This window comes from Cajanus cajan, chromosome 1 (assembly GCF_000230855.2).
Source record: "Cajanus cajan strain Asha chromosome 1, NIPB_CcT2T_4, whole genome shotgun sequence".
Classification (NCBI taxonomy): domain Eukaryota; kingdom Viridiplantae; phylum Streptophyta; class Magnoliopsida; order Fabales; family Fabaceae; genus Cajanus; species Cajanus cajan.
In genome coordinates this window covers 82,239,705-82,252,959 of record NC_138517.1, presented here as the reverse complement: position 1 = coordinate 82,252,959, position 13,255 = coordinate 82,239,705, and the positions used below count along the sequence as shown (strand labels likewise).

The 13,255-nt window shown below is 30.7% G+C and overlaps 1 protein-coding gene across 1 annotated transcript; it reads right to left on the bottom strand.

Moving 5' to 3' along the window:
• Positions 1-6,711: 6,711 nt before the first annotated feature.
• On the bottom strand, positions 6,712-9,370 carry LOC109803638 (WRKY transcription factor 6). The gene is made up of 6 exons (XM_020365306.3): positions 9,008-9,370; positions 8,790-8,891; positions 8,510-8,665; positions 7,959-8,330; positions 7,732-7,845; positions 6,712-7,636 (listed from the first exon to the last, which is right to left on the bottom strand). The coding sequence occupies exons 1-6, from the start codon at positions 9,272-9,274 to the stop codon at positions 6,998-7,000; spliced, it is 1,650 nt and encodes a 549-aa protein (XP_020220895.1). The 5' UTR covers positions 9,275-9,370; the 3' UTR covers positions 6,712-6,997.
• Positions 9,371-13,255: the final 3,885 nt, after the last annotated feature.

Below are 13,255 nucleotides of genomic sequence, written 5' to 3'. Positions count from 1 at the left end.
ATCAATGAGAAAACTGAAAGAGGAAGAGAAAAAATAATGTACAACTAAAATAATTAAAATTACCTACCAAAATAAGTAAGGGTGAAGAAAAATTAAGGGAGTACATGTGAAAATAAGGAAAAGAGTTATGTAAAAAAAGTGTTAAATTAAATGTTAGGAGTATAAAATTAAAAAATTTAAAATTAAAATTAAGAATATTTTAAAAGTTTAATTATTTTTTTGAAAGGGGTGTACTTATAAAAAAAAATAAGGAGGTGTCCCATAAGAAAAAGCAGCGTATATTGGGCTAATTGTTCTCACATAGAAATCGTCGTACCACAATAACCCGAGAGATTGTATAATGGGCCTGGACTTGGTTTAGATGCCTAATCTATTTTCTCTTTGGTTGATGATTTCAACCTTTTTCCTATAAGTACACTTCAAAAAAAAATAATTAAAATTTTAAAATATTCTTAATTTTTTTTTTATTTTACATTCACAAAATTTAATTTAGTACTTTTTTTTACAGATCTTTCTTTTTTTTCTTTTTTTCTTTTTTCAATTTTTACATACACCCCGTTATCTTTCTTTCACCCCACCTATTTTGGTAGCATGTAAAAATTGAAAGAGAAAAAAAAAAGTGTTAAAAAAAGAAAAAAGTAAAAAATTGAAAATTAAAGGTATAAAATTAAAAAATATATATATAATATTTTATAATTTTTTTTTTTAAAAAAGGTGTACTTATAAAAAAAACAGGAGGTGTATATATCATGAGCCTTCCGAAAAGAACTTTCCGTCAGAATAATTACGGAAAGTACTTTCCGGAATACTAAAATTACTATTCTAGAAATAACTTTCCGTCAAAATAATTATGGAAAATATTTTCCGTAACACTAGAATTACTATTGCAAAAAATTCTTTCCGGAATATTAACAGTGTGTGTATTTGTTACCATAATTCCGGAAAGAACTTTCCGCAATAGTAATTTTAGTGTTATGGAAAGTATTTTCTAGAATTATTCCGACGGAAAGTTATTTCCGAAATAGTAATTTTAGTATTCCGAAAAGTACTTTCCAAAATTATTCCGGGGGAAAGTCCTTTCCGGAATAGTAATTTTAGTATTCTGGAATACTAAAATTACTATTCCAAAAAGAACTTTCCATAATTATGTACAAATACACTTCCGAAAAAAACTTTCCAAGATAATTTTTTTTTATTCCAAATAATATTAAGGATAATTTAAAAATTTAATATATTTTTTTAAAAAGAGAGTGTATGTATAAAAAAAATGGAGGTGTATATCATCAGCCTTTCTCTTTTTGGTTCATATATTTTCCAATGTTGTGCTCTTATGCCCACATGAAAAATGTTAGGGTGAACCAAAAAAAATAGAAAAAGTTAAGGAAAAAAAATAGTAAGAGCGCAGTCAGCAGTGCCTTAATATACTAGTTAAGCATTTAAATACAATTTTTTTAAAAAAAAATAATGTATTAAATATTCGTTGCAGTTTTTATTTATTTTATTTCTTTAAAAATATATTTAAACTTTCGTTAGCAGAAATTTTCATTTTTACGCATTTATAAATTGCTAGTGAAGATCTTCAAAAAAACAATTGCTAGTGAAGTGATAATGAAATGTTTAACGTATCTTGGAAGCTCAACAATCAAATAACTATCTACTAGTACTAAACAGAAAAAATAAGCAATTGGAAAAGTTTCATTAATGATTAGGAACTGGTCCAATTCTACCTCAGCTACAGTTCCTCTACCAGGTGCCTTGGTCAATTAAATTACCAAATATGAGAGCTTAATATGAGAAAACATGTTCAGAAAATTTTGATCAAGTTTATTTCAGGAATTATGTTGTATTCGACATCTTAGAATAATAGATTTAAGTCTAATTCAACCTTATAAAATCGAGTTGTAAGGTAAGAGTAGTTTTCACTACAACAAAATTGTCATATAGTGGCACTATATATGTCACTAAAAATTACTTTTACTTACACAATAATTACAACATTGTATATTATTAAAAAGTGTGGCTATAGATTATAGTGACACACAAAATATATTTTTAAATCTCATTCAAAAATACTAAAATTGTGTGTAACTATATGTCAAATAGACATATACCTACATATATTGTACTTATAGTGACACTTTTTTGAATGTTACTATATGTAACATTTCTTGTAGTATTTCTATTTAATCGATGTAGGACTTGAGTTTCTCCCAATACATCTCCTCACATCCAACACTATATGTTGTAAATATAATATGATGTAGCAAATATTAATTCACATTAAACATAAAAATTTCAATATCACATAAGTAACCGAAAGTAAAATATAAACTTTCAGAATTAAAAAAAATGCAAAGATAATATTCATAAGTATAAAGCTAACATCTTTAAGAAAGTTCTTTTAAATTTTAGAAAGTTCTTTTAAATTTTAGAATTTGAAAGAATATAATTATATATCAAAATAAATATATTTTTGGTTATCATGGTAAATAAATTAATAAATATAATTATAAATTTGAAACTAATTTTTTTTCTTCTTTTTGTTATCGAGGTGTACTGTGCTTAGAAAGTTGAAGATCATAGGACCACTAGATCCTATATCTTAAAGTCGTGTCATGGGTGTCTTACATTTATATTATTCACTATCTATCTTGATTTCAACCGTCATGGTTATAACATATTTTTGTAACGACAACCAACCGTGTAAAAGAAACAAAATAAAACCAAATGGTTAAAACACTCTAATAATTGCACTATATGATCCATTATGTTCATTGGATTGTCATTCTGTACTATCATCTCTACATTTTCATATGGTTGCATAATTTATTGACATTTCCAAGAAAATTTATGTCTTTATAGCATTATTATCCAACATTTTTCATCTGCCACATCAAAATAAAATTCATCAAATGATTACAATTCATATCATTAACATTTAAAATAATAATTTTTACTACCATGATAAATATTTTTTTTATAAAAAAAATGATTTAGAATAAGGTTTTCTCCCTAAGATTATTGAAAAAATAGGAGCACAAATAAATAAATAAAAATATTTTATCAGTTAAGTCAACATCAACAATATAATAATTACTTTAAATTAAAAATGGAAAAATCAATAACAACTAATTAAACATAAATAATAAATTAAGTTTAAAATTAATAACATTTGAGTAGTCTGGATTGAAACATATAAAACACTATTCTTATTAATATTATTAAAATTAACAAAAAAAATATTAAAATAAAAATAAAATAAACTGAAGACTTGACTCGCCCATTGCTCGTAACATATAATAAATAAGTGTTCATTTTGAATTCTAATCAATATTGTACATTACGACTTAACACGAATGTCTTATTTTGTGATTGTCAGTTAAAGATTTGTTCACGATAATTTTATTACCATACTCACTGGATGAACCTTTAAGAGTGAGTCATAATTTTCACTACCACAATTATTGTTGTTAGATTCATTAAGATGTATTTTAATTTTAACCCATTAATAAAATACACCTAACTATAAAAATAACTACTGAAACACCTCTATATAATAAATAATTTTTTAATGAATTTTAACTAATAAACAAGTTCTTTATTACTGTTAAATTTCATTCTTAAAATAATTATTTAGAGTCCGGGAACGACGAGTGACAAAAATAATTTAATATGTATAAAAGAAGAAGACGTTGAAGATGGTCTTATTAACGTTGAGATTTGCAAGTGTTTAGAGTGAGAGTGATAATGGTGGGCAGAAATTTCCTTTAACAGCAAGACATGCAAAGGGACAAAGTGAAATGGTGAGTTGTAAAAAGTTAGTAGTATTGTTGAATCTTGGCGTTCTAGAATGAGAGATTCACAGTTGGATAAAAAGGCAACGCGTATGAGAGATAAAGACAAATAATGTTGGAAGTTGAAAGAAAAAGAAAAGGCAAGGTTAATTCATATGCATTGAATATCGAATGGGATCGATATTCGATAGGATGTTGGGAGCATCACGAGACGAAGGTGATTTGATGGCTCACGTGAAACTTATAAAAGCAGCCACTAACAAGTAATGACGCCATTCTTACAATTTCCCTCGTCTCGTCAATACACCACAATCATTTTCTATTTTTTAACAAAATATACAAACAAAACTAAATATTCTCATAATCAAAGCTAATTTATATCAATTCAAAAATTAATATTTTTCTAAAAAAACAATTTATGTGTAAGTTAATTTTATTTTATAAACTTTTTTAAGTGTTTTCAAACAAAATTATCTAATTAATAGATCTAAATAATTATTAAATTATAAGTTTTATCATTACGCCATTATAAAATTATTTTATACTTTAATTTATTATAATTTGTAATTTTAAATATTTATTTTATAAAATTAATAAATTTACCATATATAATAATATAAATATCTTCATATACTTTTATACATACACAGATATATTCCACTATTTTCTCATGAATCATAAAACTTCCCTAACAGAGTTAATGCTCTAAGTTCCAAGTACCGCCTGAATCCTCTGGATCTTACTTTCTTTATTTTTAATCTATAATATATATGAATATATAATATGGTTTAGTATACATAAATTTTTTATAGATAATTTTATCTTTACATTTTAAATAACAAAAAATATTTAAAATTAATTAATAAAATTTGATCTTAAAATCTTAAAGTTTGAAAATCAAATATAACATATTTTTAACAAATATTAATAATTTTTAAATTTTTATTAAATAAAATATAGAGATAGAACTGTACTGTTTTAATTTCACTAATTCCTAATAATATTCACTTTGATACGTAGGAATATCATTTTAGCCGTTTTTTCAAGTATTGGATGGTCCTAGCAAAAATATATAAATTTAATTTATATTATAAAAATATCAAATATTAATGTAAAACAACTCATTTTATTTATACAAATAATTTAATTTTCGTTAGATAAATGCTATCTCAACATAAACAATCCCAACACTTTACAATTTTTTATTTGTTAATAATTGTCATTTGTATTGTATTACAATTAAATATTATTTTCACTTTAACGTGTGTTTTAAACTGTTCTCAGTAAAACATCTACTCCTTTGTTTTGCTTCAATTCACATTAAATAAGCAACATGTACAACGGAATGAGTGTATTATTTGTTATTAAAAGTTTATTTAACCTATATTATAAACGCAATATATATTAATATATCATTAAAAATGTATATATAAATTATAATAATAAATAATATTTTTTAAAACTTTATTTAAAATTAATATTAAAATTATACATATTTATTTATCAATTAAATTTATACTTATAATTTTATTCAAAATTAATATTAAGATTATATATATTTATTTATCAATTAAATTTATACTTATATACATTACATCTATGATAAAAAAAATAAAAGTATGCCACTCTTTATAACATTTTTGTAGTGATATTTTTGTTTACGAACTTTATGTTTCCAGCACAAACAACTATGTGCTTGGATCAACGTAATTCATCTTCTTAAAGTAAACCAAAATAATAAAAAATGATTGTTCTCTAGATATTTTTTATTGTGTAAACATTTTTTAGTATAAATACATCTTACTCGTGTATATCATTGAATCACACATGATTATAGAATCTTATCCTCATTAGTCATTGAAATTGACCTCAAATGCTCCACGTTACGCTCAGTCTCGATCTCATTATCCTTTCTTTACCAAAAAAACTTATCCCTATTAGTGATACACAATCAAGACCAAACCTAGCTTTTTAGTATCAATCTGTGAACAGTACGTGAATAAAGTACACCTGAATTTTTCCCCCATCGATCGAAATAAGTTACTCCATATGCATGCATCATATATTTCTTGAGCATATAACTTGCATCCGTGTTAAGCAGATTTTCAAAGGGGGTTGATCGCAAATCCGAAACAAGTCTTCCCCTTCACATGGGAGCACATGAACCTATATTCAATTATTCACGAAGAAAAAAATAACATTATCTTTGTTTATTAATTCTCCTTCAGCTAGCACTAAACCAATCACGCAAGTCACCACCTTGGTTTGGATAGAGTCAAAGAAAAGAAGATGAAGACCCATTTGTACGGTGTGTGAGGTACGGTGCGAGTGCGCAAACACCGCAACAAGGTGACATGACTCGCTCCATTCCTAGTTTAAATAATCTCACATGATTCGTCCAATGCCATTAACGTGGACGCGACGTCCATCCACACAAAGTCAAAAATTGTATCCAACTTTCTCCAATCAACGTCCACCATCTCACTTTTCCGTTTCCACCACCTATATTAATTATTAAGTTGACCCTATTATTAATTTATAATTGTCACTACTACTCCTATATTTAATTATTTCAATTACTCTCACGTACAACGAGGGCACACGAAGTTGCTAAGAAACTCACTAGCGTGGCTTACCCTAGCTAAAGTCCACCTATCGATTACTACTTCCTATCGAACTATTAATTCATTTACGTGTCCATATCAAATACAAATAGTAATGGCCGTATTTTCTTGACCAATTGGAAAATTCGAATATTCTTCGCAACACGTTCAATATTGGCTGTTAGTATATCATTTTTTTTCTTCTTATTCTTTTGGTTTTTGTTCTTTTGGGATGGGTTACCGTCTGCGTTGTTTTCAATATTGTCATAAAGGATACTGGCCAAGGTAGAAAAGATAACGACGAGACAAAGGAAGAAGATAAAAGAGGATTCTTCGTTTTCATTCCCTGTCTATTTACTCCGAGATATTTGTGAATCAAATATACAACATTATTCAAAGAGAAATATTGGCGATACAAAAAAATGAAACATTTTCTGATCTAATTAATCCCTCCCAAGACATGGACTAAAAAGAATATGAACATTTATGGTTTCATTTCCCTTACCCATGTACAAAAATATAAAGTGTAACGAATAATATTAACCAAAAAAAAAATGGAACCAAATGGGAAAAGTTCAGTTTCCTGAAAAACTACTAATGCTAGCTAGTCCTGCTTGTGTTGTTGTTGGTGTTGGTGTTGGTGTTGTTGTTCGCATGAGCACCACCGATGATGGAGGAGATGGCGGCGGCGAGCACGGCGGTGAAGTTGGGGTCGGCGGTGATGGCTGCGGTGGCGGCGCTGACTGTGTCAGCCAGCGAGGGTGGTTGTTGGGTTGGTTGTAAGGGTGGTCTAGGAGCTTGTGGGGCTAATTGGGAAGATCCCACTTCCTGAGATAACTGAAGACCAGAGAATTTTGACTGGTTATAAAGTGCTTGTGCAATTGGGGTGGCTCCGGACCCGAAATTCTGGGGCTGCCCTTGGAGGAAGGGCAATTGAAATGGGGCAGAAGGTCTTTGAAACTGCAATGGGTTTTGGTTGTGTGTGAGGTCCAAAGTCACAGTGGGGAATGGTGCTGATGCAGAAAGTGTGGCCATGCTAGAAGAGCAAGGAAGAATTGCTCTGGCTAGCAAATTGGGGTTCATTATCCCCTCAGCACTGGACATTGACCCTGACAACAACATGCTAGCAGCAGCTGAAGTGGTTGATGCCATGGCCATAGCAGCAGGTGGCAGTGGATGGTTATGTGTCCCCTCATATGTTGTCACCAAAATTGTTCTATCCTCAGCACAACGTTGAACCTATTAACAAATCAACAAATATATATTGATTAGCTTTAGCCACAATGCTTAATGGTTGATAAATATATGAGGTTAATAATATCAGAAAAACTCACTTGTTTGCGAACTGGGCAACCAACTGCCATAGTGCACCTGTAATATGCCCGAGGACATGGATTTCCCTTGGCCATTTTTTGTCCATATTTTCTCCACTGGCACCCATCACTTATCTGCAACAATGATCCATTCAGTTAGATAAGAGAACTAGTCATAACTTGCTTTAATTGTTTGTGAATTACTTAATCGATTAATTGATGAAAATATATATATTATAATCACGTACCATGGGAGCTTCTGAGCGGGCACGAACTGAGACGCGAGCTTTTCTCATTGTGGCTTCTGTGGTGGATTGATCCATGGCAGTGGAAGGGTTCGTTTTCTGAAGTTTATTGGGAGCCCAACCTTGTGATTCTGAGTCTGGACTCTCTTCCCTACCCAACTCGTGTTTACCATTACTATTTTTCACGCCATCTCTTGTTCCACCTTCAACGTTATTGTTCTGAGGTGTGCTCGATCGTGTTCTTTCATCAGAAGAAGAATCTGATACTTGATCATCCACTTCGGCTGTGCCACTGGGACCTATATCAAGAAACTGCCTCGGTACCTTCCCTCCACCAACACCATGGTTTTTATCCTCCACCTTTCCCTGAACAACCTGAATTCCAACATAATTATTAACATCTTATAAATCCCACCCATAGCGAGTATCTAAACAAAATAAAATTATGTAATTCATTTATGTTGGTTTTAATTTTTCCTCCTTGTTATAATTATAATTAAATAAAAAGGGTAATATATCAAAAGAAAGTGATCATTTGAATTTATAATTGGTACCTCATTTTCCGTGGTCTCTGTGCGCTGGTTCTGTTGCATTAATGTCATAAGATGCATCTGCAAGGCGGTGTAGTTACCAGTGACATGGCTGAGCATCTCTTTGAGCTTCTTGTTCTCTGCGTTCATGCGTTGAAGCTCCACTTGCAACTGTGCAAGCTGAATAAACAATTAAATATATATTAATTCACATTTCTCAATAATAATGGCTAAAATTACCATAAATATGACATATATTAAAAGGATTTAATTTACATTCAATAAAATGAAATTATATATATACCTCAGTGGATTTGACTCGCTTATCTTCGGCATCGGATGAGACCCCATCATCCACGGTAGATTGATCACTCCCGGTGTTAGCAGTAAGGAGTTGCAAACCAGTCTAAAAAAAAAAAAAGAAGATATAATTTAGAACTTAAAATTAAGCAGAAAGTAATGATATATATATAAAATTTGGGGAAAATAGATGAGATGAAAGGAGCTAAGGAGGGAGGTTACATTAACATTAACGTGGAGAGGTTTTTCATCAATATTCTCCTTCTTGATGATGTTGGGTTTAACGTTTGGCTTGTTTCTGTCAGAGAAGAAGTCGACTTCACCGACAACTTTGCGGTTGTGATCGTCTTCCTTGTTGGCGGCGCGGCTAAGGTTGACGGGGAATCCGAGGAGAGGGAACATGGTATCGTTGGGAGGCTGTTTGGAAGGAAACAAGGGGAGAGATTGAGAAGAAGAGGTATCAAGGGTGAGTCCCCATCCTTTGTCCATAAAATAAAGACAACGAGAGAGAGAGAGAGAGAGAGGTTTGTGAAGAAATGAATGAGAGAGAGATGGTAATTGGGGAGATGAAGTCTTTCTCGGGTGCAATGGGTTGGGGTATAAAAAGAGTGAAGGAGCGTGGACCAAATGGAAATGAAAATGTGGACATTTCTGAAAAAATTTAATTTTTGTCTAAATTATTGCGCAAGATGGTGCGTCACCCTCCCGCACACGCACCCGCCCACAGTTCACACTACCCGCCCCGGATTAATTCTACATCTTTTCTTTCAAACATGTAAACTAATTCAATTCACACCACCATACATATACTGTACCTTGCGCCAACAAATCTCCATGCAAAAATATTAATCTCCTTCAAAATTCTACTTTATGTCAAAATATTTATTCTTCGACTTCAACATTTTAATATCAATCAAAATGTATTTTTAGAATAATAATTATTATCAAATCAACAAATTTATTGTATGGAGTTTGGAAGATAACGTACACAAATTTTGCGCCAATATATTTTAATCATTTTTTATAATTTTTTAATATAAATAACATTTAATATTAAATTCAAATGAAAAGTATAAGTGACCTTATTATTTATCATTCTCAAGATGTCAACATGTCCTTATTGAAAAAGAAGGTTTGGAGTATTATTAAGGAACTCAATAAACTTTGGGTCAAACTGTTAACCCACAAATATCTCACAATAATTTTTCATTATGGATGCTTCCTCTACCTATGGTAGCTTTATACTTGGTCGTCTATATTGAACACGTTAAAAGTGCTTAAACCTAATTTTAGAGTACGAGTTAAGAGAGGAGATGTATCATTATTTTATGACTCCTTTTTAGACAAGGGACCTGTAAAGTATATAGTGAACTTTGTTCACATATCTAATTGTGATTTACACATAAATGACATTCTAGTTAATGGAATAAGGCACTAGAATCTTTTGTACAGTTCTACCCCAACTAATGTTAGGGCATTGGTTATAAATATTGTCCTTCATGTTGATACTCATGCCATATACACATATAGGGATTAGCTAGTGGTGGTAATTACACCACTCATTCTTCTTACATATGAATATCTCAATAGTTAAATGGTCAAACCACAAACTTAATGAATTGGAATTGGATTTGGAAGATATACCTATCAAAAAACATTAAATAGTCTTTATGGATTTCCTATCATGGTAATCTCCCATAATTCTTTTCATATTTTGCGACATATTTCTTGTGATCTCTCTTGTTCCAAGTGTGATGCTTTTGAGGAGAATCTATTACATGCTCTACGAGACTCTACCCCCTCATAAAGGGTTTGGAGACAACTCAACTTTGCCAACAACAATGACTTCAACTCATCAAATGTCCAACATTGGTTTCTCTCTCAAATTTAAACCTCATTGGATTCCCTCTTTACACATGCTTCTTCGTAATTATGGAAGGATCAGAATAAAGCTATTTTTAATGATAAAGTGCCTCGTCTTTAGTCCATTCTCAACAACATATGCAACCTCCAAAGTTTCATTCTTTCCAATTGAAGTCTAACACTACTCATCAGATGAAAAACATCTCTTGGTCCCATCCTCTTGTAGCGAAATCAAGCTCAACGTTGGTAGGGAAACCTAGGACATTTTGGGTCTGGCATATTGTTCATGACTACGTGGATTCTTGGCTTGTTAAATTCTCAAGGTATTGTGGCTACATTACTAATGTTAATTAGCACGGAACTTCATGTCATCCTCAAAGGATTGGAGTTGGCTTGGAACATGAACTATGGTAGTGTTTGTGAATCACATTCACTCGTGACTATCAATTTGGTTCTTCAATAAGATATTAGTTGTCATCCAATGACATCCCTTATCAACCTCATTAGATGCTTTAAAATAAAACAATAATAGATCTCATTCCATCATATATATCGAAAGATCAACATGTGTACAAACTCTTTATCTCGTCAGATCTCATGTACAACTAATAATTTTGTTATGTGGATGAAATGCCCTTCTTTCATTAACTCTTTAATATTGGTCAATGTCATGAAAATCTCTTTTCCTAGATCTTACCTGTGTTTTTTTTTTTTCACTTTCTTACAATAAAAGATATTGATTATTAGTTATCAATTTTAAAAACACTATAATTCATATATATTTATGGATCAAAGAACAAAACTCTTTTAAAATAGTTATTTTGTAAAAAAAAAAAATTATATTATACGGTAATAATTTATTTAACTAATAATTTAAAGCATAATATAAGATTTAATACACATTTTATATTTTAAAATTTATTAAAAATATTCGTATATCATTTTTCACAAATGAAGCTTGCCGTCATTTATTAGTTTTTTTTTTCTTCTTTAATAAATAGAATCATAATATGCAAATCGAAATCCAATCAGGACCCGACCCGATGAGTGAAGAAAAGAAAAGGGGTAGAGAAAAGAATAAAAGAGAGAGAAAAGTAGAGACGTGAAGAAAGGTTTTGACTGACTCATAAATGAGGAAGAAAAAGATGCACCGCCCCCGAATGGTGCGGGAGGGTTACACGTGATGAAAATGATCCCTCTCTCACAAAATCACAAAAAGCAAAAGCCAAGTCAACCATTTTGACGGCCCGCCTCTCTCTCTTTCTCTGTCGTGGGGTGACTGAACACTGCTGCCACAAGTTACCTAGTCTTTGCATGGCCCCACTCCCCCTTGCTACCATGTTGACTCTTTACTTATGCCAATCGGACCCTCCATCTCTTCTCTTCTGCTACCCAACACCTTAACTTCCTGCTGCAATCAACTCTCTCTATACTTTTTTCACAAAATTACCTTTAATTAAAATCAATTCACCATCTCTTCATAGGGTCAATAAAAATGCTTTAATTTGGCCATATTGCTTCATCTAAACTTTATATATATAATTGAGATAATTAAGTTCTTCTCAAGTCAACTATTAAGACATCCATTGGATAGCAGGCTCCAATCATCTCTCTTCACTTACATCCAACCTACCGAGTTGGCAAAGACTCAATTTTCATAAGTTTTGGGGTGAGAAAATAGTTTGGCCTCTATTTATAGAGTTTCAAAAATCCTAAAAAAACACGTAATTAATTCGGTAATTAAAGAAAATAAATCCAGTAATTAAAAGAAAATTAATCCAAATTTGTAACGGTAAGATATTAATGACAGAATCAAATTTGAATTTAAAATGTGAAAAACTGTCATTTTTAAATAAGGTTTCCTTAATTAATTAAAAATAATTTAATGTAATCAAAATAAAAATATTTCCGGATCTCATTTTCTTTTGGAATATCATATATGTACAACAATCCCTCACATATTTCAAAAGAAAATACTTTATTTTTTATTGCATTAAATTAAAATGAGAGGTAAAGAAAAGAAAATGAGTTCTCATATTCGTTGTAATACATTGGACCTGGTGTAACAAGCTATATGAACCAATCCTAGATTGATAATACTTAACATATAGTGAGATTGGTGTAGCAAGCTATATGAACCAAAACACTTAATGTATATTAGCGGTTTTATCAATCATATTACACCCCACAATTCTTATCGTTATCGCTATTTTGCGCTACAAGGCCATGCGCGTACCCGGTATTCATGAGTGTTCTAGAAATCTCGCCAAGATCTCATGCAAGCAGCCCCACTTGACACTCATATAGGTGATTTCATCAAGTACATGCTGCAAATCATACACCACCCATAAGGGATATATATGAAAATCATTAAAAGTTTTATATATGTGTTAAGCTTTCTCACCATAAAGCTTAACAATAAAACTTACACTCTCAGTAATGCAGCTCTAGCACTTTCTCATATTTTAAGAAGAGAAAAAAATATTAAAATCAATTTAGTGCTAGTAGAACTGACAAGTGACTTGTTTTTACCCATATGAACCTTATTCATGGGATCTTCAATCACAAAAGTTAGGTTACCACCACTTGTTTGTTTACATGTAGCTT

Excerpts from the sequence above, each read along its gene's own strand:
- LOC109803638 (XM_020365306.3), bottom strand. The coding sequence starts at position 9,274 with ATGGACAAAGGATGGGGACTCACCCTTGATACCTCTTCTTCTCAATCT. Across the intron at positions 8,892-9,007 it reads CTCTCCACGTTAATGTTAAT|ACTGGTTTGCAACTCCTTAC; the intron begins GTAACCTCCCTC and ends TTTTTTTTTTAG. Across the intron at positions 7,846-7,958 it reads CCCGCTCAGAAGCTCCCATG|ATAAGTGATGGGTGCCAGTG; the intron begins GTACGTGATTAT and ends TCATTGTTGCAG.